Genomic DNA, 25,427 nt, shown 5'->3' with positions numbered 1-25,427 from the left:
CTCCCAGAACCCTTTTCTGGAGACCGGAAGAAGTTTCTCTCTTTTAAGGAGAATTGCAAACTTTACTTCCGTTTGCGCCCCGTGTCCTCTGGCCCCGAGAGTCAACGCGTGGGCATTATCATTTCCCGATTACAGGGTGATCCCCAGGACTGGGTGTTCTCTTTACCTGCTGGCGCCAGTTGTTTATCTTCTGTGGAGGGGTTCTTTCAGGCCCTGGGTACCCTCTATGATGAACCAGACAGGGCTCTAGTAGCCGAGATGGCTCTAAAGGCACTGGTTCAGGGTAATCTACCAGCGGAGGATTATTGCACCCAATTCAGAAGGTGGTGTGTCCCCTCAGGATGGAACGAACCAGCCCTGAAGAGTCAGTTCAGGTCTGTCTGATAAATTAAAGGATCTTCTGGTCAGTTATCAACTTCCAGAGACTTTAGAGGAGATGACGACCCTTGTTGTCCGACTTGACCGACGGGTTAGAGAGAGATGACAGGAACAACAGTTCTCTTCCCAGATGGTGGTCCAGCCAGAGGCCTATCCCAGAGACAATGCTGAGGTCTCCACCGAGGAACCTATGCAGGTTGGCATGACCCGAGGGAATCTTCGCCGCAGACGTGGAGAATGCTTTTACTGTGGAGATCCTGACCATTGGATCAACCAGTGTCCTAAGAAGGTCCTCTCTGTCAAGTCTCCTAAGGCAAGGCAACCTAAAGACCAGGTACACCCTGAATTTTCTAAATGTAAGCTTTCGGTACCCATTACGATTTCTCTGGGAGTAGATAAATGGCTGGGTAAGGCCTTTATTGATTCTGGCTCAGCGGCTAGCTTTATTGACTCTGAGTATGCTGTAAGATTGGGTATTCCTATGTTTGCCTTACCAACTCCTATTCATGTCATGGCTATTGATGCTACTCCTCTTATTGGTGGTACGGTGAGCTTATGTACCTCAGAGATTTCTCTAACCGTGGGTGTGTGCCACTCAGAGAGATGTTCGCTTTTAGTCCTGGAGAACCTACCGGCTGAGGTGGTACTAGGGTTGCCTTGGCTCCGACTACATAACCCCACCATAGATTGGTCCAATGGGGAGATGGGGGCCTAAGTGTGACTCGTGCTTGTCCGTGGTACAGGCTGGGGTCTCAGTAAAGTCTGATACTTTACCCTCTGTTGTTAGAGAATATTCTGATGTATTCTCATCATCAACCCCGGAGGTTCTAGCCCCCCATAGGCCTTATGATTGTACCATAGAGCTAGTAGAGGGGGCCAAGTTTCCTAAGGGACGAATTTATAATCTTTCTATGCCCGAACGCAAGGCCATGGAAGATTATATTAAGGAGAGCCTTGGTAAAGGGCATATTAGACCTTCTGTCTCTCCTATGGGGGCGGGGTTTTTCTTCGTTAAGAAAAAAGATGGTGGTCTTAGGCCATGTATTGATTACCGGAGATTAAATAAAATCACTGTCCAGAATAGATACTCCCTCCCATTGATTCCGGATTTATTTAACCAGGTTCTGGGGGCAACCTGGTTTTCCAAAATTGACCTGAAAGGGGCATACAATCTAATCCGAATCAAGGAGGGAGACGAATGGAAGACGGCGTTCAATACCCCGGTAGGACACTTTGAATATCAGGTGATGCCTTTTGGACTCAGCAATGCCCCAGCTGTGTTCCAAAACTTCATGAATGACATTCTTAGGGAGTTCTTAGGTAAATTTGTTATTGTCTATCTTGACGACATTTTGATATTCTCTCCTGACTTCGAATCCCATGTGTCTCATGTTAAACAAGTATTAGAGGTGTTGAGGGAGAATCAGCTATCCGCTAAGCAAGAGAAATGTGTCTTTGGTGTACAGGAGATTCTGTTTCTAGGGCATGTTCTGACTCCTCACGCCTTCAAGATGAATCCTGGTAAGGTACTAGCAATTAAGGAATGGGTAAGACCTTCATCCTTAAAGGCCTTACAACGGTTCTTAGGTTAAGCCAATTACTATTGTAAATTTATTATGAATTTTTCCGTAATTGCTAAACCGTTGACCGACCTTACTAAGAAAGGGGCGGATTTGGAGAATTGGTCTACTGAGGCCATTTCTTCATTTGAAAAATTAAAAAAGGCATTCAGTAGCGCTCCCATTCTGATCCAGCCTGATCAGGAGAAACCTTTTATTGTGGAGGTGGATGCGTCCGAGGACGGCGCAGGAGCAGTCCTTTCACAAGGTCCTGCTAGCCTCACTAACCTGAGACCATGTGCCTTCTTCTCCAGGAAATTCTCTCCCACGGAGAGAAACTACGACATAGGGAATAGGGAGCTGCTGGCCATTAAATGGGCTTTTGAGGAGTGGAGGCATTTTCTGGAGGGGGCAAGGCATTGTGTAACTGTTGTCACTGACCATAAAAACCTTATGTTTCTCAAGTCTGCTAAGAGGTTGAATCCCCGTCAAGCCAGATGGGCTCTGTTTTTTACTCGTTTTGATTTTCCCATTACGTTCAGGCCGGGAAGTAAAAATGTGAAGGCGGACGCATTATCTCGGAGCTTCCAGGCTTTTCAACCTACTAAGGTACCACCTGAATCCATCCTACCATCAAAAATCTTCTTAGCAGCTCTTACCCAGGATATCTCAGCTCGCATTAGGTCTGAACAACATCTGGCACCGGTATCCACCCCAACAGATAAGTTGTTTGTTCCCGTACAATTTCGTCTCCAGCTGTTGGGTGAGTGTCACGATTCTGCCTTTTGTGGACATCCGGGTGTTGAGGGCACTAAGGATCTGGTTTCTAGATCTTATTGGTGGCCCACTCTAACTAGGGATGTCAAGTCCTACGTGTCAGCCTGTGAGGCTTGTGCCAGGTCTAAGACACCTAGGACTCGCCCTGCTGGTAACCTACGACCCCTACCCATTCCCAGTAGACCCTGGTCCCATATCTCGATGGACTTTATAACTGACCTACCGCCGGCGGAGGGTAAGACTGTAGTTTGGGTAGTGGTCGGTTTAGCAAGATGGTCCATTTCATTCCCCTGTCTAAACTCCCGAATGCCAAAACCCTGGCGTCTATTTTTGTGAAAGAAATTGTTCGATTGCATGGTATCACAGAAAATATTGTTTCTGACAGGGGTGTGCAGTTTGTGTCCAAATTCTGGAGGGCCTTCTGTCAAAAATGTAAAATTTCATTGTCTTTTTCCTTTGCCTATCACCCTGAGAGTAATGGGCAGATTGAACGCCTTAATCAGTCTGTGGAACAATTCTTGAGGTTGTATGTTGCTGATGACCAGCAATTATGGGTGAAATTTCTTCCATTGGCTGAATTTGCTTTGAATAACCGTGTCAATTCTTCTGCTGGGGTTTCACCTTTCTTTTGTAACCATGGTGCCCATCCCCGTTTTCATTCTGGGTCATCCGTCCCCTCCTCTAACCCTGAGGCGGATAGGTTCTCCTCTGAACTGTGCACAGTTTGGGCCTGGGTTCAATCGAACTTAGAAAAGGCTCAAAGTTCTCAGAAACTCAAGGCCGATAGGAGACGTTCAAGGGGGGTGAATTTTCAGGTTGGGGATAAGGTATGGTTGTCCTCCAAGAATCTCTCTCTTAAGGTAGATTCTAAAAAGTTTGCTCCTCGTTTTATTGGACCATATAAGATCACGGAGGTGATTAACCCGGTATCATTTAGGTTGGAGTCATTCCACATTCATATGTGTTCCATAAATCTCTACTTAAATATTTTTAACCGGTAGTACCATCGAAAGCCTCGCCTCCGCCGGTTCTTGTTAATGATGCTGTCGAGTATGTGGTGTCTAAAATAGTGGATGTCAGGAAGGTGCGTAATTCCTTGCAGTACCTGATTCACTGGAAGGGGTATGGACCTGAAGAGAGATCTTGGGTACCTGCCAGGGAGGTTCATGCTCCTAGACTTGTTCGAAAATTTCATTTAGAACACCCTGAAAGGCCCTCGCCTGAAGTCTTGGGTCCGGTGGCCCCTCGTAAAAGGGGGGGTACTGTAACGGGGTTCCAAAGGTACACTCGGTTCCCCATTAGCCGCAGACCTGCTGCTTAGCTTCGGGAACGAGGATCTGTGTTTTACCTCGTTCCCAGGGCGGCTTTACTAGCTGGGTGGCTCCCTGCTCCTAAGTCTGCCTTGAGCGCCGAGCTGATCACTCGGTGCTCGACTGGTTGGGCATGTGACGCTGGCCACGTCACATGACCCTCACTCCCCACTATAAATACAGGCAGCCTGCTGGCCACAGGTTGCCTGTTAATTTAGGTTCCACCTGTTATTTGGTCTTTCCTGGCGTACTTACCTCCTGCTGAATTCCTGACGATCCTCTGCCTGCTCCTTGTGTACTTTGCTGCTCCCCTGCTCTTCTGACCCCGGCCTCCTCCTGACGATCCTCTGCTGACTCCTTTGGTACTTCACGTCTCTCCTGGTATTTATGACCCCAGCTTCTCCTGACAATTCTCTGCTTGCTCCATTTGTACTTTGTAGCTCTCCTGGTATTGACTCGGTCCGTTCACGTCCTGTTGTTTGTCTGTCTGTCATCCCTGCACTTATTCCAAGTTAGGGATTGCCGTCCAGTTGTCCCCTGTCATTAGGACCCGCGAGGCAAGTAGGCAGGGCCAGGGGTAAGGGTGTAGCGCAGTGGTCACTTCCCTCCCCCCTGTGTGTGTGTGTGTACGCGACCGTTACAGGTAGCAAAAGGGTTAACGTTTCCCAGACAGCTGAGAGCTCTCTCACATTTGGGGACTGCTCCGCTTGGGCTCTGGACATTTCCCCTTGTAAATAATGAGTTGACCAATGAGCCCCCCAACCTCCTTGACTTGCATCTATTGTAACTATCTGCAAGTTCTTCTTTAGCCAGGAGACACCCTATTCCAAATTGAACTGAGAAATCCACCATTGAAGAGATTGGGCTACAGCTGGGGATATGAACATTGTTTCTTCTAAGAACTGGTGATTTCTGTTCCAACTTGCTAAGATTGAATGCTGTAACACCCTCCAGTGAAACTGTGCCCATTTTACAGCCAGGATACAGGCCATCATAAACCCCAACAAGGCCATTGTTTCCCTGTACAAAGGGAGAGATTCAGAAATGCTTTTGTCTGACTCATCATCTTCCCTATTTTTTTGTAGAGGTAGACAGCTCATCTGGTTTACGGAATCTAAAAGTATCCCTAAAAACACTGCTTTTTGGCTCAGGCTGGGATTGGAGTTTTCGCAATTTACCACTAATCCCAACTTGTACAGAAGCTGACAAGTCCGGAACACATCGTCCTCTAGGTATTGTCTTGAGTTGCCGATGATAAGAAGGTCGTCCAGATAAGGAATTATAATCACTTTCGACCTTCTTAAATGGGCAACTACTTCCAACATTTATTTCGTGAACACCCTTGAGGCCGGGGTTATCCCAAAGGGTAATGCTTGGAACTGGAAATGAGAAACTTTTCCCCTTAGATACACCGCTATTCCGAGATATTTCTGATCCGACTGACAATGAGTATATAATAATAGGCGTCTTGAAGGTCTAATGTGGCCATAAAGTCTTTTTCCTTCAAGAGAGTGACTGTGGATTTTATTTTCTCCATCTTGAACTTTTCGTACTTTATGTAATTGTTTAAGGATTATAAATTTATTATTAATCTGTGCGACCATTTTTTTTAATTAAAAACAGTCGAATAGTACCCACCCTGTTCCCAATTGATTTTGAGGGACTGGGACAATTACATTTTTTCTCATTAATTCTAGTACGGTATGTCTTTTTCCAATATTTGTTGTTGAATACTGGAATTTTGTACCGGTGTAATTTTGAAGACTGGAAGGAAGGACTGGGGAAGATGAAAATTTTTGCTGTAACCATTTTTATTGTATTGAGAATCCACAGATTTTCCATGACTTCTTTCCATTGGGAAGAAAATTATTTTAATCTTCCCCCTACCTGCAGTCTGGGGTCGTTTGGTAGTTTCAGAGTTTTTGGGCTTAAACATAAACCCCCTAGTTTTTCCAGATTTTTGGCCTTTTCGTCTTTCTGTCTTTTTGGACTGAAAGAAATCACCTTTCTTAAATTTACAAAAGGGGCATTTTCTTTTTCGAGATGGATTTTTGAGAGTCTGCAGCTTTTTGTAAATTGTTTTCTGAATCCTGTTCAAACAAAAGTCCTCTAAGGAACGGAATACTACATAGTCTAAGTTTAGAGGGCACATCCCCCAACCATGATTTTAACCACAAAGCCCTTCCGGCAGCTACCGAGAGGGCTGAGATTCAGCTGTTGCATCAAAAAGGCCACCTTTTTAAGGATCTGGACACTGATATGGTGGCTAAATTGGGTTTAAAAAGTGCCGTTGCCGCTTCCCAAGACCTCTTTAAACACAAGTACATTTTTTTGTCCATAGGATCCTTCAACGTGCCCATATCTTCAAAGGGCAGAGCATTGGCTATTTTTAACAATTTTGTTAGAGATATATCTACTTTTGGACAGTCCAGCAGATCTTTTTCCTCCTCTTCATTAAAGGGTAGCCTGCGTTTAATAGTTCTAGGAATAAATAATTTACTATCCGGAACCTTCCACAATGGAGGTTTTTAGAAATAGGAAATACTTTCTTCCTTTTCTGTTCTAGTCCGCAGAACATTTCATCCTGAAATGTTCTTTGGACTTTTTCATCCGTTAAGTCCATAATTGCTCTCACTGCCCTACCCAATTCTTTAGTGTCATCCGAGGAAGAGAAACATTTTTTAAATTCCGTGTCAGAATCTGAGGATTCCTCTGACTACTTCTTTAAACAATACCTCAGTGTCAGAGTAACCGGACCCCAAATCTGAGGATACGGTTTTACATACTCTGCGTTTGGAACAAGACGGTTCCGGTGCAGATATTTCAGTTAATACTACGCTCATTTTTTATAACATCTCTTAATTCCTCTTTTAAAGGCGGTACTATCTCCTTAGCTATGTTAGCAGTACATTTTTTTACATATTTATTGTCGCCAGATTCTGTCATTTTGGCCAAACACATAGTACATTTTCTAATCTTAGGTTTTGGTTTATGAGAGCTCTCTTTCTCACTCTTTACATTCATACAGCAGAGTGGGAAGAGACAAAATGTAGAGCTTAAGGTCAGCTTAATCGACACATTAGGGGAAGTTACTCACAATAGTGGAGCACTGAGAAGTTTCCATCCCTCCCCCCAGCTCAGACATGACTCCCAGAAGGAGGAAAAACATCTCCACCCCGTTTAAATAGCCCTACCTTCAGACCTCAGGTCAGAGGGCGGCATCCGCCATGCACCATGAGCTTTCCGGTTTCCAGGGACGCCCACATCACTCCCAGCAAGCCGTCCCATATGTCAGCAGCACTGGCCGGCATATTCAAAGTCACACCTATCAGGCCCTCGTCTGACGTCAACGCTAGCGCTGCCAAATGCCAGATAGCAGTGGGGGAAAAAGGGCCGGATTACCTCGCTGAGTGTCCAACCCTACATGTGGATTTTCCTGCTCCTACAGCTAGAATGCGGCTGGACTAGCTTTACATATAGGCAGCTCCTGGTCCCTGCATGCTGCCATTCCTATGCTGTCTGGAACTACCACACCGGACCAGGTAACTCAGACCCACGTGTAACTGGCAACTTCTAGAACGCCCCTGCTACCCACACAAAGAACGTCTTCACAGCGATGCTGTGAGAAGACCTCCCCCTGCCAGAAGGGACAGGAAGACACTGAGGAGGAGTCAAATTTATACTTCTTCCTGTCCCCGCTGGTTGGAGGAAGGTCTCTCTCATAGTAACGCCTTTGTGGTGGATGAAAAGGAAAATGTGGTATGTTGTGATATTTATATCCTGTTCAGTTGCACTATATTTGCGCGGCTTTGTGGACAGTATAAATGAATACTGAGAGACTTTCAGGACTTTGAATGAGAAGCTGGTAGGTTTCCACAGCTGCCACAGGGTTTAGGCTGCTTTCACACTCGCTTTTTGGGGCGGATACGTCATGGATCTGCAAAAACGGATCCGTTACAATAATGCAACCGCATGCATCCGTCATCAAGGAAACGTTTGTATTATCTGTAACATAGCCAAGATGGATCCGTCATGAAGTCCATTAAATGTCAATAGAGGACGGATCCGTTTTCTATTGTGCCAGATTGTGTCAGAGAAAACGGATCCGTTTGGCTGTGTGCTGCAGTTAGGGACCAGTGCTTGGAGGGGAGACTCTGCCAGACTACTGACTGACCAGAAGAAGACGCTAAGATGGGGAGGCTGAGCCACAGACCCTGGATCACCAACCCTGGACAAGGGTACCAGCCTTCTGAGAAACAGAGGGACAGCTAGCTCACGCCTTTTCTCAGGACCAAACCTTCTTCTGCCAGGGAGACGGAGTCCCTAGGATAGGGCTGACCCCGGTGACGGAGTCCCTAGGATAGGGCTGACCCCGGTGACGGAGTCCCTAGGATAGGGCTGACCCCGGTGACGGAGTCCCTAGGATAGGGCTGACCCCGGTGACGGAGTCCCTAGGATAGGGCTGACCCCGGTGACGGAGTCCCTAGGATAGGGCTGACCCCGGTGACAGAGTCCCTAGGATAGGGCTGACCCCGGTGACAGAGTCCCTAGGATAGGGCTGACCCCGGTGACAGAGTCCCTAGGATAGGGCTGACCCCGGTGACAGAGTCCCTAGGATAGGGCTGACCCCGGTGACAGAGTCCCTAGGATAGGGCTGACCCCGGTGACAGAGTCCCTAGGATAGGGCTGACCCCGGTGACAGAGTCCCTAGGATAGGGCTGACCCCGGTGACAGAGTCCCTAGGATAGGGCTGACCCCGGTGACGGAGTCCCTAGGATAGGGCTGACCCCGGTGACGGAGTCCCTAGGATAGGGCTGACCCCGGTGACGGAGTCCCTAGGATAGGGCTGACCCCGGTGACGGAGTCCCTAGGATAGGGCTGACCCCGGTGACGGAGTCCCTAGGATAGGGCTGACCCCGGTGACGGAGTCCCTAGGATAGGGCTGACCCCGGTGACGGAGTCCCTAGGATAGGGCTGACCCCGGTGACACAGTCCCTAGGATAGGGCTGACCCCGGTGACAGAGTCCCTAGGATAGGGCTGACCCCGGTGACGGAGTCCCTAGGATAGGGCTGACCCCGGTGACGGAGTCCCTAGGATAGGGCTGACCCCGGTGACGGAGTCCCTAGGATAGGGCTGACCCCGGTGACGGAGTCCCTAGGATAGGGCTGACCCCGGTGACGGAGTCCCTAGGATAGGGCTGACCCCGGTGACAGAGTCCCTAGGATAGGGCTGACCCCGGTGACGGAGTCCCTAGGATAGGGCTGACCCCGGTGACGGAGTCCCTAGGATAGGGCTGACCCCGGTGACGGAGTCCCTAGGATAGGGCTGACCCCGGTGACGGAGTCCCTAGGATAGAACTGATCACTGTATACACGTTCACAGGCCGGGGGAGTGGAACACTGCTTAATAAAAAGAAAAGAAAATAGAGAGAAAAAGAGGAGGAAAAAAAATTAACAACCTATGAAAATAACTTTATACCAACCTGGAGCAACTCCATCCTATGGGCCACCTGCAACATACAGTCCCATGTAAATAACATAACTCCCCTCCCTCCTGCCCCCTCCAACCTACAGTCCCATGGAAATATCATCACTCCACTCAAAGATACAGTCCCATGCAAATAACATCAGTCCCCTCCGTCCAACATACAGTCCCATGTAAATAACATCAATCCCCTCCATCATACTGTCCCATGTAAATAACATCATTCCCTTCCATTCAGTCCCATGCAAATAACATATCTCCCCTCCGTCCAACATACAGTCCCATGTAAATAACATCAATCCACTGACTTTAGCCCCACCAACATGCAGTTCCATGTAAATAACATTACTCCCTTCCATTCAGTCCCTGCAGCATACAGTCCCATGTAAATACCACTCCCTTCCATTTAGTCCCTCCAGCACACAGTCCCATGTAAATAACACCCACCCTCCACATACAGCAGGGCTGCTCTCTCTCCTCACACGTCTCTCCCGCCAAAACAGATTTACCTCAACCTTACATTTCACTCACAGCTCAGGATCACATGACCTCGTCACGTGACCTACACCTCTCAGCAGTCCATACATTCTATTCTAAGCATCAGGCTTCTCCTCACGCACTGACACTGCACTGCTGTGACCTCCCTCCCCCGGCAGGCCCCGCCCCTTCCTGTGACGTCACACCTCTATTGTATTTACTACCCACAGAGCAGCAGATCCAGGGAAGAAGAAACCACTGCTGTGTCTGCAACCAGTACATATGTATACAGGTGAGTGCCCCCCACACTGGGAGAGACGCAGAGCATGCTGGGGGTTATAGTTACTGAGGAGACCCCCTGACACCGGCCAGTATGGAGCCGGATCCTATTATTACCTGTCAGATCAGGAGAGACGCAGAGCATGCTGGGGGTTATAGTTACTGAGGAGACCTCCTGACACCGGCCAGTATGGAGCCGGGTCCTATTATTACCTGTCAGATCAGGAGAGACGCAGTGCATGCTGGGGGTTATAGTTACTGAGGAGACCCCCTGACACCGGCCAGTATGGAGCCGGGTCCTATTATTACCTGTCAGATCAGGAGAGACGCAGTGCATGCTGGGGGTTATAGTTACTGAGGAGACCCCCTGACACCGGCCAGTATGGAGCCGGGTCCTATTATTACCTGTCAGATCAGGAGAGACGCAGTGCATGCTGGGGGTTATAGTTACTGAGGAGACCCCCTGACACCGGCCAGTATGGAGCCGGGTCCTGTTATTACCTGTCAGATCAGGAGAGACGCAGTGCATGCTGGGGGTTATAGTTACTGAGGAGACCTCCTGACACCGGCCAGTATGGAGCCGGGTCCTATTATTACCTGTCAGATCAGGAGAGACGCAGTGCATGCTGGGGGTTATAGTTACTGAGGAGACCTCCTGACACCGGCCAGTATGGAGCCGGGTCCTATTACTACCTGTCAGATCAGGAGAGACGCAGTGCATGCTGGGGGTTATAGTTACTGAGGAGACCCCCTGACACCGGCCAGTATGGAGCCGGGTCCTATTATTACCTGTCAGATCAGGAGAGACGCAGTGCATGCTGGGGGTTATAGTTACTGAGGAGACCTCCTGACACCGGCCAGTATGGAGCCGGGTCCTATTATTACCTGTCAGATCAGGAGAGACGCAGTGCATGCTGGGGGTTATAGTTACTGAGGAGACCCCCTGACACCGGCCAGTATGGAGCCGGGTCCTATTATTACCTGTCAGATCAGGAGAGACGCAGTGCATGCTGGGGGTTATAGTTACTGAGGAGACCCCCTGACACCGGCCAGTATGGAGCCGGGTCCTATTATTACCTGTCAGATCAGGAGAGACGCAGTGCATGCTGGGGGTTATAGTTACTGAGGAGACCCCCTGACACCGGCCAGTATGGAGCCGGGTCCTATTATTACCTGTCAGATCAGGAGAGACGCAGTGCATGCTGGGGGTTATAGTTACTGAGGAGACCCCCTGACACCGGCCAGAATGGAGCCGGGTCCTATTATTACCTGTCAGATCAGGAGAGACGCAGTGCATGCTGGGGGTTATAGTTACTGAGGAGACCTCCTGACACCGGCCAGTATGGAGCCGGGTCCTATTATTACCTGTCAGATCAGGAGAGACGCAGTGCATGCTGGGGGTTATAGTTACTGAGGAGTCCTCCTGACACCGGCCAGTATGGAGCCGGGTCCTATTATTACCTGTCAGATCAGGAGAGACGCAGTGCATGCTGGGGGTTATAGTTACTGAGGAGACCCCCTGACACCGGCCAGTATGGAGCCGGGTCCTATTATTACCTGTCAGATCAGGAGAGACGCAGTGCATGCTGGGGGTTATAGTTACTGAGGAGACCCCCTGACACCGGCCAGTATGGAGCCGGGTCCTATTATTACCTGTCAGATCAGGAGAGACGCAGTGCATGCTGGGTGTAACAGTCCTACAGGCTCACCTGAGTCAGAGGACCGCTTGCTGGAGGTAGGAGTGGAGCCCAGTGGCAAGGACCGCAGGCAGGTAGTAGGTGCAGGAAGTCTGGCAGAGGCGTAGTTGGTAGGCAGGCGGTGGGTCAGGGCAGGCGGATGGCAACAGACAATCCGGATGGCAACGGTGGTAGCAGTTCAGTAGGTAGGGACAAACAGAAGAGTAGTCGGTAGGCAATTCCTGGTCAGCAGTGGACTTCCAGCAGTAGCAAGAGCAGCAGATGAGGAGACGCTTGATCAAGGCTCAGGAGCTCAATAATCAGCAAACTGGAGTGCAAGGGGCTGGACTTATATAGGGAAGTACCAAGTGTGGGGAATCAAGGGTAATGAGCAAGGCTTGGCAAGACTGAGGTTAACTAATAGGCTTCAGGGAGGAATGTCCAGAGAGGACGGTAGTCTAGTAAGCAGGGCTACTGCCTGGGATGTGGCTGGTCACGGGTTCGAATCCCGACAGTACTCCCCCCCCCCCCCCCCCTTCCAAGGTGACCTCCGGGCACCGCAGGGGCAGGCTTACCGGGGTGCCGTTGGTGGAACTCTTTTACCAGTATGTGGGCGTGGACATTTTCTTCTCGCTCCCCGGAGTTATCCTCGGGAGGGTAACCCTCCCACCCAATTAGGTATTGTAGTCTTCCCCGGTGGATCCTGGAGTCGAGAATCTTTGCGACAACGTATCCTTTTTCACCCTGTACCCTCACGGGTGGTGGAGGGGGCGAGTGGCGGCCTGTGAAGGTGTTCTCCACGTATGGCTTGAGGAGAGAGCAATGGAAGACAGGGTGCACCCTAATGGAGTCCGGAAGGTCGAGCCGGAACGTGACCTCGTTGATTTGTGCGGTGATCCGGAACGGACCCATGTATCTTTGGGCAAATTTTTTGGAGGGGACCTTCAATCTGAGGTTTCTGGTGGACAGCCACACCTTGTCTCCCACATGGAAGCCCGGGGTGGGTTTGCGACGTCTGTCTGCTCCCTGTTTAAAGCGCCTCTGGGCAAGCTGGAGGTTGTCTATAATGTTCTTTTGTGCCTCCTGTAGGGTTGTTAGGCGTTCGGCCACTGCTGGGAGGGTGGAGGCGACGGGTAGGTGGGGAATGAACACCGGGTGCGAGCCTGTGTTAGCAAAGAAGGGGCTGTGCTTGGTTGAGCTGTGCTCAGCATTGTTGTAGGCGAACTCGGCCGTAGGGAGATGATCAAGCCAGTCATCCTGCAGGTGGGAGCTGAAACAGCGTAGGTATTGCTCTAGGGTCTGATTAGTTCTCTCCGTCTGCCCGTTTGACTGAGGGTGGAAAGCAGAGGACAGGTTCACTTTAACCCCGAGCGCCAGGCAGAAGTTCTTCCAGAACTTTGAGGCAAATTGTACGCCTCGGTCGGAGACCACGTCGGCCGGGATCCCATGCAGCCTGAAGACCTCTCTGAGAATAAGATCGGCCGTCTGTTTGGCTGTGGGTAGGCCTTTGTAGGGGATGAAATGGGCCATCTTGGTGAAACGGTCGACCACGACCAGGATGGTGTTCATCCCTTTTGAAGGAGGAAGGTCTACCACAAAGTCCATGGAGATCGAGCCCCAGGGGCGGGAGGGAATCGGGAGGGGTTGTAACAGACCCACGGGAGAGGAACGAGGAGTCTTATTGCGGGCACAGACCGTGCACGAGGAGATGTACCTCTTGATGTCCTCCTTGTATGTTGGCCATTAGAAGGAGCGGGAGAGAAGCTCCTGGGTCTTTCTTGTGCCAAAATGGCCGAGTGGTTGAGTTTGTGGGTTAATACGTGCTACTAAATGTATCAATTATTTATATATAAAATTTAACGTTTATTTGATACTCTTAAAATTTAAATACCTTGAACTCACGCATTAAAATTATCAGTGGTGCCTGCCCTGTTGCAATGTATCTTATATTGTGTCTTTTTATAATATGCTTATTGACCACTGGGAGGCCCTCAAACTTTTCCTTTTGGTAATTCCTGCTATCTCAGTTCAACAGTGATCGCCGTGGTTTCAAAGCGCACTGTTAATGCTACAGTGTACTACTCTAAGCAGCGGGCTTCTTCCCAGTGTGCTGATTGATGACTGCGCACTGTTATTTCCACAGTGCACTACTCCAAGCAGCGGGCTTCTTCCCAGTGTGCTGATTCATGACTGACATGTAATGCTTTTGCTTGGCGTGGCACTCACTGCCTAAAAACACATTTAACACACTCTGCCCCCCGACATGTTTCTCCAAGCTCTCTTGGCGTCTTCAGGGGAATGGGCAGTGTTTGTGTTGGGGGCGGAACTCGGCTTTTAACACCTCCCATTCAGTGTCATAATCGTATTGCCCTATGTGCATCTCTCTTGCTGTACTCCATACTCTTCTAACCAATCCGTACTACCGTTAGGTACGGTGTTCCGTGGTGAGATCCTCCCACTTCTCTCTCCTCCAACCCTGCGGTAGCGCAGCCTAGTATCGGTAAATGTCAAATCCCGGTATCAATACCAGTACAAAAGTATCGATTGGGTATCGATAATTCGATACCCGGTGCTACCCTAGCTGCACCCCCTACATCTCTTCCCTCATCTCTATCTACCATCCTACCCGTGCTCTCCACAGTGCTGTACCCCCTACATCTCCTTCCTCATCTTTGTCTACCATCCTACCCGTGCTCTCCACAGTGCTGCACCTTCTACATCTTTTCCTCATCTCTGTCTACCATTTTACCTGTACTCTCCACAGTGCTGCACCCCCTACATCTCCTTCCTCATCTCTGTCTACCATCCAACCAGTACTCTCCATAGTGCTGCACCTCCTACATCTCCTCCTTTATCTCTGTCTACCATCCTGCATGAGCATGAGTTTTGTAGTAATCTGACATTTCTATCTGGGTGCAGTGCTTTTTTGTCTACGAGTATAAGTTTTACTACTTTTATTCAATGAAAACCCTTTTTCAATAAATTTGTTTTTCCAGGATCCATATTTTTTTCTTGTCCATGTAGCTTTGATTTCAGATTTTTTTGAAAGACCTCTAGTTCTCATTGGCCTCATTCTGGCACACATAGGACTTATTGTCAGGAGTCTGGTCTTCATTGTGTGGGAAATGTCTTAATTTCTTACCTGATGCCTCTGTTTTTTCTTCCACAGCTGTCATTTAATATCGGTGGTGGAGGCTCTGAGAAGCGGGGTCTCTCCTGGAGCAGTAAGTGCGGTTCTGGATCTCACTAATGCTCTTGTCCCTGGAGGATTTCCAGCCTCTCCTCTCCTTATAAAGGCGCCTGCAGTACTAGAAGCCTCCAGTTCTCTCCTCTTCTTCTGAATGACCACCAAGGATGGACAGGAAGGAGATCAGCAGAAGAATATTAAACTTCACCTTGGAGATCATCTCCCTGCTGAGCGGAGAGGTAAACTTTTCTAGATTTCTCTCCTCTTTATTGTATTCTGTAACAAGTCAGACATCGGGAAGGAGAATCCATCATAGGAAGTGATAGGAAGAGTCCAGGGTCCTGGAGAACGGCCTCCAGACCTTCCAAGTGATGGAGAACCTGAAGATCAGCCACCAGTATGGTCAGTGATGGATCATGGAGACCAATAGTCATGTTGTAGGAACCATGAGAAGGTAAGTAGGCATGTTGTACCCAGGAGGAGAGGAAGCAGAGGAGGAGATGGCCGAAGTGTGGCCTAGAGGGAGGATTTCTACCCCTAGTCTGACATCTAGATGATACTGGACTATAACAAGGAGGCCTCCACTACGTCTAGAGGAAAGAAGGTTTCTCCACCAACATAGAAGAGGAGTCTTTACTGTAAGAGCAGTGAGACTATGGAGCTCTCAGTCAGATGAAGGAGCCATGTGGAATTCTTTAGGAGAGTCCAGAAGGGGCCTGGAGTGTAAGAATATTCCAGCTTCTAATTTCTTTCCTTAAGGGCTCTGTCACTGCCTCCCCTGTGAGAGATCTGAGAAGATCGGATAGACTTGCAGCACGTGAGTCTATCTGACAGGTCTTTCTGTGTTTCCTTTCTGTTTGTTGTTGTGGGCAGGATCCCATCCTCTCCACAGGTTCTGCTCGTTAGCTGTTTAGGAGGCTCTATTTAAGTCCACCTCTTACTGCTGACTTTGCGGTTCATATTTTCCTTCAGGAGTACTATACAGGTTGTTTGTGGATCCTCTACTTCCCGCTCGTCTCAAGCCAAGTCCTCCTTTTCTCCCCTTTGTGCGTGTGTTGCTTCTAGGTCTCAGGGAGATGCTGGTCCCTTCACGGTGGAAGGTAGTGGCTGTCTCATTCCCCGCTTGCTTCAGTGTTAGCAGGGCTTAGGTTCCAGCGTATGAGTTCGTTCACAATCAGAACTTGCTCATACTGTCAGCAGTCAGGGAGAGGCTCAGGGATTGTTAGGAGGTTACCATTCCCTCCTCCCTAGCTATGGGGCCTAGTCTGTTTGCCTGTTGCTGTTTGTTTTCTTGGTGTTCCTCTTATCCCCACTTGCTGTGACATTATCAACCGCCCTTACCGTCATTATTTTCCTTGCTTTGTGCAGATATGGATACTGTTAATGCACTGGTGGGTCGCATGCAGGGTTTATCTTTGGAGGTAGCTGAACTCCGTAATTCTGTTGCACAGTTTCAGAATTCTCAGGCGTCTGGTTCTGTCAGTGGGAACCAGGGCAGCCTTGAACCTAAAGTTGCCCTCCCAGATAGGTTTTCTGAGGGGAGTAATAATTTTGTTTGGTTCAGAGAATCTTGTAAACTGTATTTTCGACTTTTTCAGAGCCCTGGGCATTATTTATGATGACCCAGACCGGGTTTCTCTGGCCGAATCTAAGCTGCGTAGTTTGAGTTAGGGAGAACGTTCTGCAGAGTCATATTGCTCTGAATTTAGGAGATGGGCATCTGATTCGGAGTGGAATGACCTAGCACTCCGTAGTCAATTCTGTCAAGGGCTGTCTGAGAGACTGAAAGATGCCCCGGCATTCCACGAAAACCCTGATTCTTTGGAAGCGGCTATGTGCCTAGCCGTACGGATTGATAGACGCCTAAGAGAGGTGCAAGTTTCCCCTCACTCGGGATGCACTACCATATGGGGAATCATCCTCTTCTGTCCCGTGGGGTACAGAGACAGTCAAGCTCGTGTCTGGTGATGTGCCTATGCAATTGGGACAGGTCTCTTCATGCCTTGGTAATAGGAACTTCAGGATTCAGAGAAGACTTTGTTTCTTCTGTGGTAAAGAAGGACATTTAATTAACATATGTCCTCATATTTAAACCTCAAGGTTAAAAAGGTAAAAGAAAAAAGGTTGTAACTAATAGGCCTAGATTTCTTACTCTTTGCAGTGTGGGTGGGGAGTCGGAGAAGGTATTTTTGTCTTTTACCGGTAGTACCCGATTTCTCCTGCCTGCCATGGTGGCGCTAGACTTCGAAAATATTGAATTGGAAGTATTTGTTGACAGTCGGGCAGGGATTGACCTTGTGGACTATCAGTTCGTTTAGAGTCATGGTTTTAAAACAAGCGCATTAACCCCTTAAGGACTCAGCCCTATTTCACCTTAAGGACTTGGCCATTTTTTGCAAATCTGACCAGTGTCACTTTAAGTGCTGATAACTTTAAAAATGCTTTGACTTATCCAGGCCATTTTCAGTTTTTGGGCGAATTTCTTAGGTAGGGTCTCATTTTTTGCGGGATGCGATGACTGGCACTATTTTGGGGTGCATATGACTTTTAGATCGCTTGCTATTACACTTTTTGTGGTGTAAGGTGACAAAAAATTGTTTATTTAGCACAGTTTTTATTTTTTACGGTGTTCATCTGAGGGGTTAGGTCATGTGATATGTTTATAGAGCCGGTCGATACGGACGCGGCGATACCTAATATGTATACTTTCCCCCCCCCCCCCCTTATTTTTTTACAAATTTTTTTAACTTTATTTGGGGAAAATGACGTTTTTGTTTATTTTTACTTGAAACTTTAAATTTTTTGGGGGGAAAACTTTATTTTTTGTCCCATTTTGGGACTTGAACTTTTGGGGGTCTGATCCTTTACAATGCATTCCAATACTTATGTATTGGAATGCATTGGCTGTATGAGTAATACAGTGTGTATTACTCATACAGCTTCCAGCCTGTGAGATCCAGGGGGCTGGATCTCACAGGCTCTTCACCGGAAGGCAGTGCGATGCCTTCCTTAGACATCGCGCTGCCTTCCATGCCATCGGGTCCCCGCCACAGCCCCATGGGGACCCGATGGCACCACTGCCGCCGTCGCCGTAACTTAGAAAATCCGCAAACCGCAGGTCTGAATTGACCTGCGGTTTGCGGCGATCGCCGACACAGGGGGGTCACGGGACTCCCCCGCGCATTTAGCCGAGGTGCCTACTCAATGATTTGAGCAGGCACCTAGTTCCGATCACCGCCCACCTGGCGGCGGTGATCGGAACAACACATGACGTACCAGTACGTCATGGGTCCTTAAGGACTCGTTAACCATGCCGTACCGATACGTCATAGGGCCCAAGGGGTTAAACGAAGGGATATTTTTGTTTGCTATTGATTCCGCTCCTCTCTCGCAAAAGTGTCTGACTCATATGGTGCATGATATTCATTTGATGGTGGGTGATTCCCATGTTGAGTCAATTTCTTGTTTCGTACTGAAGGGTTTGCCTGCCCCTCTAGTGCTAGGTTTACCATGGTTGACCAGACCTAATCCTACGATAGATTGGCAAGCAAGACAGATCAGTAATTGGAGTGATTTCTGTATAGACAACTGTCTCGGCGCTTCACTTTCTGTGGTATCCACTAAGATGTTACCTCCGTTTCTTTCAGATTTTTCTGACATATTTTCTGAGGGTGGAGATCAGGAGTTACCCCCTCACTGAGAGTATGATTGTCCGGTCAACCTTATTCCCGGAGCTAAATTGCCAAAGTCTTGGTTGTTTAATCTTTCCCAACCTGAAAGAGTAGCTATGCGAGAGTATATTACCAAGAGTTTGGCAAACTGACATATTAGACCAGGGATGGGCAAACTCGGCCCTCCAGCTGTTTTAAAATTACAAATCCCATCATGCCCTGCTGTAGGCAGACTGGGAATGATGGGATTTGCAGTTTTAAAACCGTGTTTGCCCATCCCCGTATTAAACCATCTAAGTCACCGGTGGCTGCCGGCTTCTTTTTTGTTAAAAAAAAAAAGATGGGACCCTTAGACCGTGTTTAGACTTCCGGGAGCTAAATCGTATCACTGTCCGTGATCCTTATCCCCTTCCCTTGATCCTGGATTTATTTGATCAGATTGTCGGAACCAAGGTGTTTTCCAAGTTGGATTTAAGAGGGGCTTATAATCTGATAAGAATCAGGGAAGGGGACGAATGGAAGACTGCCTTTAATACCCCTGAGGGCCACTTCGAGAACTTGGTCATGCCCTTTGGGTTGACCAATGCCCCGGCGGTCTTTCAGCACTTTATCAATGACATTTTTCATCATTTGGTGGGGAGGTTTGTTATTATTTACCTCGATGACATACTAATTTACTCGTCTGATATAGAAACTCATCAGGATCATTTAAGACAAGTATTTCTGATCCTCCGGGAGAATAAGTTATATACTAAGTTAGAAAAATGTGTGTTTGCTGTTCAGGAGCTACAGTTCCTGGGTTACCTGCTTTATTCCTCAGGTTTTCGTATGGATCCCGAAAAGGTCTGTGCACTATTGGACTGGGATCGACCTGAGAATCAGAAAGCGCTGATGCGGTTTTTGGGGTTTACTATTACTACAGAAAATTTATCCTGAATTATTCTACTGTTGTTAAGCCTTTGACCGATATGACCAAGAAAGGTGTGGATTTCTCAGTCTGGTCTGAAGAGGCATTACATGCTTTTTCTGCAATAAAGAAATGTTTCGCTTCTGCTCCTATTCTGGTGCAACCTGATGTGTCTCAGCCTTTCATTGTGGAGGTTGATGCGTCAGAAGTGGGAGTCGGAGCAGTTTTGTCGCAGGGTCCTTCTCCTGGCAAATGGCGCCCTTGTGCTTTTAAAAAAAATAAAGAAATGCCAAAAGAAATTATGATGTTGGTAATAGAGTTGCTGGCCATTAAATTGGCCTTTGAAGAATGGCGATTCATCCCATTACGGTAATTACTGATCATAAGAATCTGTCTTACCTGCAATCGGCGAAGCGTCTGAACCCAAGGCTGGCCAGATGGTCATTGTCTTTTACCAGATTTAATTTTGTGGTCACTTATCGCCCTGGGGTCAAAAACTTCAAGGCAGTTCCTTTGTCCAGCTTTCCTGGGGGGGGGAGATTCGGAGGCTCCTGCTCCGATTTTGGCTGATGGGGTGGTGGTTTCCTCCCTGTATTCTGAACTTGAGGCGGAGGTGTTGGAAGCTCAAGGTGAGGCACCTGATTCCTGTCCTCCAAGGAGGTTGTTTGTTCCTTCTGGGCTTCGGCACAAGGTGTTCAAGGAACATCATGATGCTGTCCTTTTGGGACACCCTGGGAGAAGATCCACTGTGGATCTTATTTGCCGGAGATTCTGGTGGCCAGGTTTACGTAAAGGTGTGGAGGGTTATGTGGCAGCCTGTGAGACCTGTGCACGTGCCAAGGTGACTCATACTCCGCCTTCAGGATCTCTTCTTCCTTTGTCCATCCCATCCCATCCCTGGACACATTTGTCCATGGACTTCATCACTGATTTGCCTAGTTCCTCTGGGAAGACAGTGATTTTGGTGGTGGTGGACCGCTTCAGTAAGGTGGCGCACTTTATACCATTATCAGGTTTGCCCAATGTCAAGACTCTCGCTCAAGTGTTTATTGATAACATCAGGAAATTACACGGCATTCCCACTGATGTGGTGTCTGATAGGAGGACACAATTTGTTTCCAGGTTCTGGAGGGCATTTTGTACTCGTCTGGGAGTTCAGTTGTCCTTCTCTTCTGCTTTCCACCCTCAGTTGAACAGACAAACTGAGCACACTAACCAGAATCTGGAAACTTGTTTGAGGTGTTTTGTCTCAGAGAATCAGGAAGAGTGGTCTTCATTTTTGTCTTTGGCTGAGTTTGCCTTAAATAACCATAGACAGTAGTCCACTGATAAGTCACCATTTTTTAGTACATATGGGTTTCACCCTCAGTTTTGGTACCTTTTCTGGGACTGAGTATACCTGAAGAGGAAAGATTTTCTTCCTCGTTGTCATCTATCTGGTGGAAGATTAAAATCAATTTGAAAAAAATGGGTGAAAGATATAAATGTATGGCTGACAAGAAACGTATGACTGGTCCACATCTGTGTGTGGATGATTTGGTGTGGTTGTCCACTAAGAACATTAAGTTGAAGGTACCCTCTTGGAAGTTGGGCCCTAGATTTATTGGTCCTTACAAGATCTCTGCCATTATTAATCCGGTTGCGTTTCGTCTCGAACTTCCGCAGGCTTGGAAGATCCATAATGTGTTTCACAGGTCTTTGTTGAAAAACTATGTGGAACCTGCTGAACCATCTCCCTTGCCACCTTCTCCTGTCTTGGTAGGTGGTAATCTGGAGTGTCAGATTTCCAGAATAATTAACTCACTTATTCTTATTCGTGGTTCCCTTCAGTACCTCGTACATTGGAAGGGTTACGGTCCAGAAGAAAGAATGTGGGTTCCAGCGACTGATGTCAGTGCTAGTCGCCTTTTGTAGCCTTTTCACAGAACGCACCCGGATAAGGTCGGTCCTGGGTGTCCGAAGGTCACCCGTAGAAAGGGGGTACTGTCATTGCCTGCCCTGTGAGAGATGTGAGAAGATTGGATAGATTTGCAGCACGTGAGTCTATCTGACAGGTCCCTTTGTGTTTCCCTTCTGTTTGTTGTTGTGGGCAGGATCCCACCATCTCCACAGGTCCTGCTCGTTAGCTGTTTAAGAGGCTCTATTTAAGTCCGCCTCTTACTGTTGACTTTGCGGTTGATATTTTCCTTCTGGAGTTCTATACAGGTTGTTTGTGGATCCTCTACTCCCCACTTGTCTCAAGCCAAGTCTAGGTCTCAGGGAGATGCTGGTCCCTTCACGGTGGAAGGTAGTGGCTGTCTCATTCTCCGCTAACTAAGTTAGGGTTTGCTTCAGTGTCAGCAGGGCTTAGGTTCCAGCGTATGAGTTCGTTCACCATCAGGACTTGCTCATACTGTCAGTAGTCAGGGAGAGGCTCAGGGATTGTTAGAAGGTTACCATTCCCTCCTCCCTAGCTTTGGGGCCTAGTCTGTTTACCTGTTGCTGTTTGTTTACTTGGTGTTCCTCATATCCCCACTTGCCGTGACAGGCTCATGCACCTGGCCGTTGCCATTTTTGCAGTCCGTAAATTTTAGATCCGCAAAACATGTATACCAGCCGCGTGTGTTCTGCATTTTGCGGAACGGAATGTCCGGCCCTCAATAGAGCAGTCGTATCCTTGTCCGTGATATGGACAAGAATAGGACATGTTCTATTTATTTATTTTTTAAGTGAATGGTTCCGTATCCGACCTACAAAGAATGCTGCTCGGAAGGGGACCCAAACCATGGTTGTGTGCATGAGGCCCAGGGCTGTGGAGTCGGTAGATAAATGGTCCGACTCCTCAGTCTTTGGTAACTCCGACTCCTCTGTATTTAATATGCAAATGTATTTTATAGTATAAAATACATTTGCATATTAAATACAGAGGAGTCGGAGTTACCAAAAACTGAGGAGTCGGACCATTTATCTACCGACTCCACAGCCCTGATGAGGCCTAAGTGTTTTTCTCCATCCATAGGATTACACCATAGTAAAGAAGATATCGGGGGGGACTCCCATCATCCATGGGAGGAGCAGGACGCCCATCTCAGAGCCTCCCCACCTGATACATGAGCAGAAGATCCTAGAACTCGCCCAGAAGATCATTGAGCTGCTAAATGGAGAGGTGGGAATGCTGGGAAATTCTCCAGTAACAGCACTGGAGGGGTCTGGGTGATGACGCTGTCATTGTGTTGTCAGGTTCCTGTAAGGTGTCAGGATGTGGCAGTCTATTTCTCCATGGAGGAGTGGGAGTATGTAGAAGGACACAAGGACCTGTACAAGGATCCCATGATGGAGGCTCACCAGCCGCTGACATCACCAGGTAAGAGGAGATCTACCTGATTATAGAGATATAAGGATCGTGTAAATTCACCCATCATGTGATCATTAGAAATATATATATATATATATATATATGACATTGTCCGTCACTGTGTTATCTCCTTTAGATTCTGACTATGGGATGATAAATCCCCCAGAGAGATGTCCCCATCCTCTGTGTTCCCAGATCTGTCCAGAGGAGAAGCTCCCAGAGAACCATCAGGTAGATGGAGCTGAAGTCTCACGAAAATGTTCCCATAAATTGATTGAACCCAAAAAAAATTACATTTTATTTTCTTCTTTTAGGATGAAAATCTGATTGATATTAAGGTCGATCTTAAAGATGAAGCAGAACAGGAGACAGATTTATGGGGCGATCGTCAGTGTAAGGAGGGGGGCTGTCATGTTTGTTTTGATGGTCACATAGGTACTGCTCCCATATGAAGAGACTTTTATTCAAAGCATAATAGCATCATCAGTGTCTAGTTTCGGTTTAAGCCTGAGTCTTTTTCAAACTGCAGTTTGAAAAAGACTCAGGCTTGAGCTGAAACTAGTCACTGATGATGCTATTATGCTTTGAATAAAAGTCTCTTCATGTCGACAAGAAAGTAAGTGCCGGTCCTTCTTCTCTTTATACTAGTGGGGCACCTTCCCTGGATGCATGAACCACATGCAAACCACTGTGCCGACCCTTCTTCTTCGATAGGTACTACTCCCGTCATCTGATCATCACATGTATATGATCTATTCAGTCACTGTGTGCTTGTGTCTCCACAGATGGATCCAGGACGAGAAATCCCCCCGAGAGATGTCCCCGTCCTCTGTATTCCCAGGACTGTCCAGAGGAGAAGCTCCCAGAGAACCATCAGGTAGATGGAGCTGAGCCCTATACACATCTATATAGGGGGGTCCTACAGTCATAGAGGGGTCATAGATAGTGGGGGTCTCTTATGTGGATCTGTTAGATTTCCCACCTGTCTGCTGTATTGTACTGAATTGTTACAGATGACAAATCGGGGGGAAGATGTGACTGATATTAAAGTGGAGGATGAAGAAGAGCGGATGATGGGCGATCCCCCGTGTAAGAGTGAGGTGGAGGAGGACATTCCAGTCCATGTGACCACAGGTATGGAGTAATAAATGGAGGAAAGGAATTGGGAGGTTCCTTCAGGTGAGGCTCCACCTGAGAACTCCAGTAAAGCAGCACTCCGGGCAGTGACCCCTGTGTTATGTGCAGGAGCGGAGGGAGCTGTGACTGCACATAGACATCCTCTCCAAGCTCTTCTCTACGTCCACTCATGTTCCAGGTTGAACACACGGCTTAGCATCAGGTTTTGGGGCGCATCGGCTGCAATGAGTGGATGCATTAATGGCTGGGTCTAAAGAAACCCAGTTTGACCACTTAAGCATCACAATCCATGGTGATAAGGGGGGGCCTGTGAAATTTGTCCTCCAGTCTTGACTCTGTTAATACCAGGCTGATGGTTTTATAATGACAAAGGCCTCGAGATATGTAGTGTTGGAAAACTACTCACAGTGCTGTTTTAAAAAAAAAAAAAACATGAAGTGGGGAGTGCGTCCCAGAGATATGTCTGACACCAGTGTCTGAGGTGACACAGCCACTTTAATCAGGCAGTCAGTGGAAATGGTGAGAAGCGCAGAATGTTATAAAATACCCATCGAGAAGCCTGTGCCAATAAAGGGATTGTCTACTCCTTTACAAGTGATGGTCTATCCTCGGGATAGGCCTTCACTATCTGATTGGTGAGAATCCAACACCTTTGCTGAACAGCCATTCTGCCGTAACTCCGTTGCAGGAATTTGGCGCTGGAACTGCACAACTCAGTCTGTGGACGAAGCCGGTTAGTACAGTGCTGATCCCATTCCTCTCAATAGTAGCAGCACTACAGGAACCAGCTCTGTCCAAACAAAACAGACGGACCCCTAATCAGAGGTGTGTCGGACCACTGACATTCAGATACTGATGGCCTATCCTGAGGATAGGCCATTAATTGTAAAGGAGTGGACAACCCCTAAGGTCCAAAACGGGCTGGTCACTAAGTGATTAGGTTATTGTATTATAGCCATGTTGAAGAACCAACTGTACTGACAGAGGTCAGGCCTGATTGTCAGAGAAGGTTGGTATTTTCAGATTTCTGAATGTTTTTAGGTCTGGGTTTATGTAATAGAAGTGATCGGTGAGTGTAGAGCAGAGTCCTGGACTTTATCATTTATCAGTTATAATTATAAGGACACGACCACAAATGATTTTCTTTTAGTGGAAGATTTTCATTTAGTATTTTGTGCCAAAGCCAAGAAAGGATTCATATAATTGGGAAATATAAAGGAATGACTTGTACTTCTCTTTCCTTCTTATCC

The 25,427-nt window shown here is 47.8% G+C and overlaps 2 protein-coding genes across 8 annotated transcripts in view; one reads left to right on the top strand and one right to left on the bottom strand.

The window, feature by feature from the left end:
• The window catches only part of LOC120998305 (gastrula zinc finger protein XlCGF26.1-like), a 4,064,644-nt gene that overhangs the window by 29,120 nt on the left and 4,010,097 nt on the right, over nt 1-25,427 (top strand). For 3 of the 7 annotated variants that reach the window (XM_040428934.1, XM_040428937.1, XM_040428935.1), the window contains exons 1-6: nt 10,171-10,278; nt 15,111-15,367; nt 22,705-22,851; nt 22,926-23,049; nt 23,177-23,271; nt 23,355-23,427. The exons of 1 other annotated variant lie outside the window; for it this stretch is intronic. In XM_040428934.1, coding sequence (XP_040284868.1) covers nt 15,296-15,367; nt 22,705-22,851; nt 22,926-23,049; nt 23,177-23,271; nt 23,355-23,427 — 511 coding nt within the window. In that variant the 5' untranslated portion in view covers nt 10,171-10,278; nt 15,111-15,295. Of the gene's footprint in view, nt 1-10,170; nt 10,279-15,110; nt 15,368-22,704; nt 22,852-22,925; nt 23,050-23,176; nt 23,272-23,354; nt 23,428-25,427 lie in introns of those variants that run through there. 3 more of the 7 variants (XM_040428955.1, XM_040428938.1, XM_040428939.1) reach the window with 1 other exon arrangement.
• LOC120998306 (oocyte zinc finger protein XlCOF7.1-like) overlaps nt 1-25,427 on the bottom strand; it is a 1,981,422-nt gene that overhangs the window by 1,396,711 nt on the left and 559,284 nt on the right. The gene's annotated exons all lie outside the window — the stretch shown is intronic.

The sequence above is a fragment of the Bufo bufo genome, chromosome 4 (assembly GCF_905171765.1).
Source record: "Bufo bufo chromosome 4, aBufBuf1.1, whole genome shotgun sequence".
NCBI classification, from domain to species: Eukaryota; Metazoa; Chordata; class Amphibia; order Anura; family Bufonidae; genus Bufo; species Bufo bufo.
The sequence above is the reverse complement of the archived record's forward strand: the minus strand, read 5'-3'. Positions and strand labels throughout refer to the sequence as shown.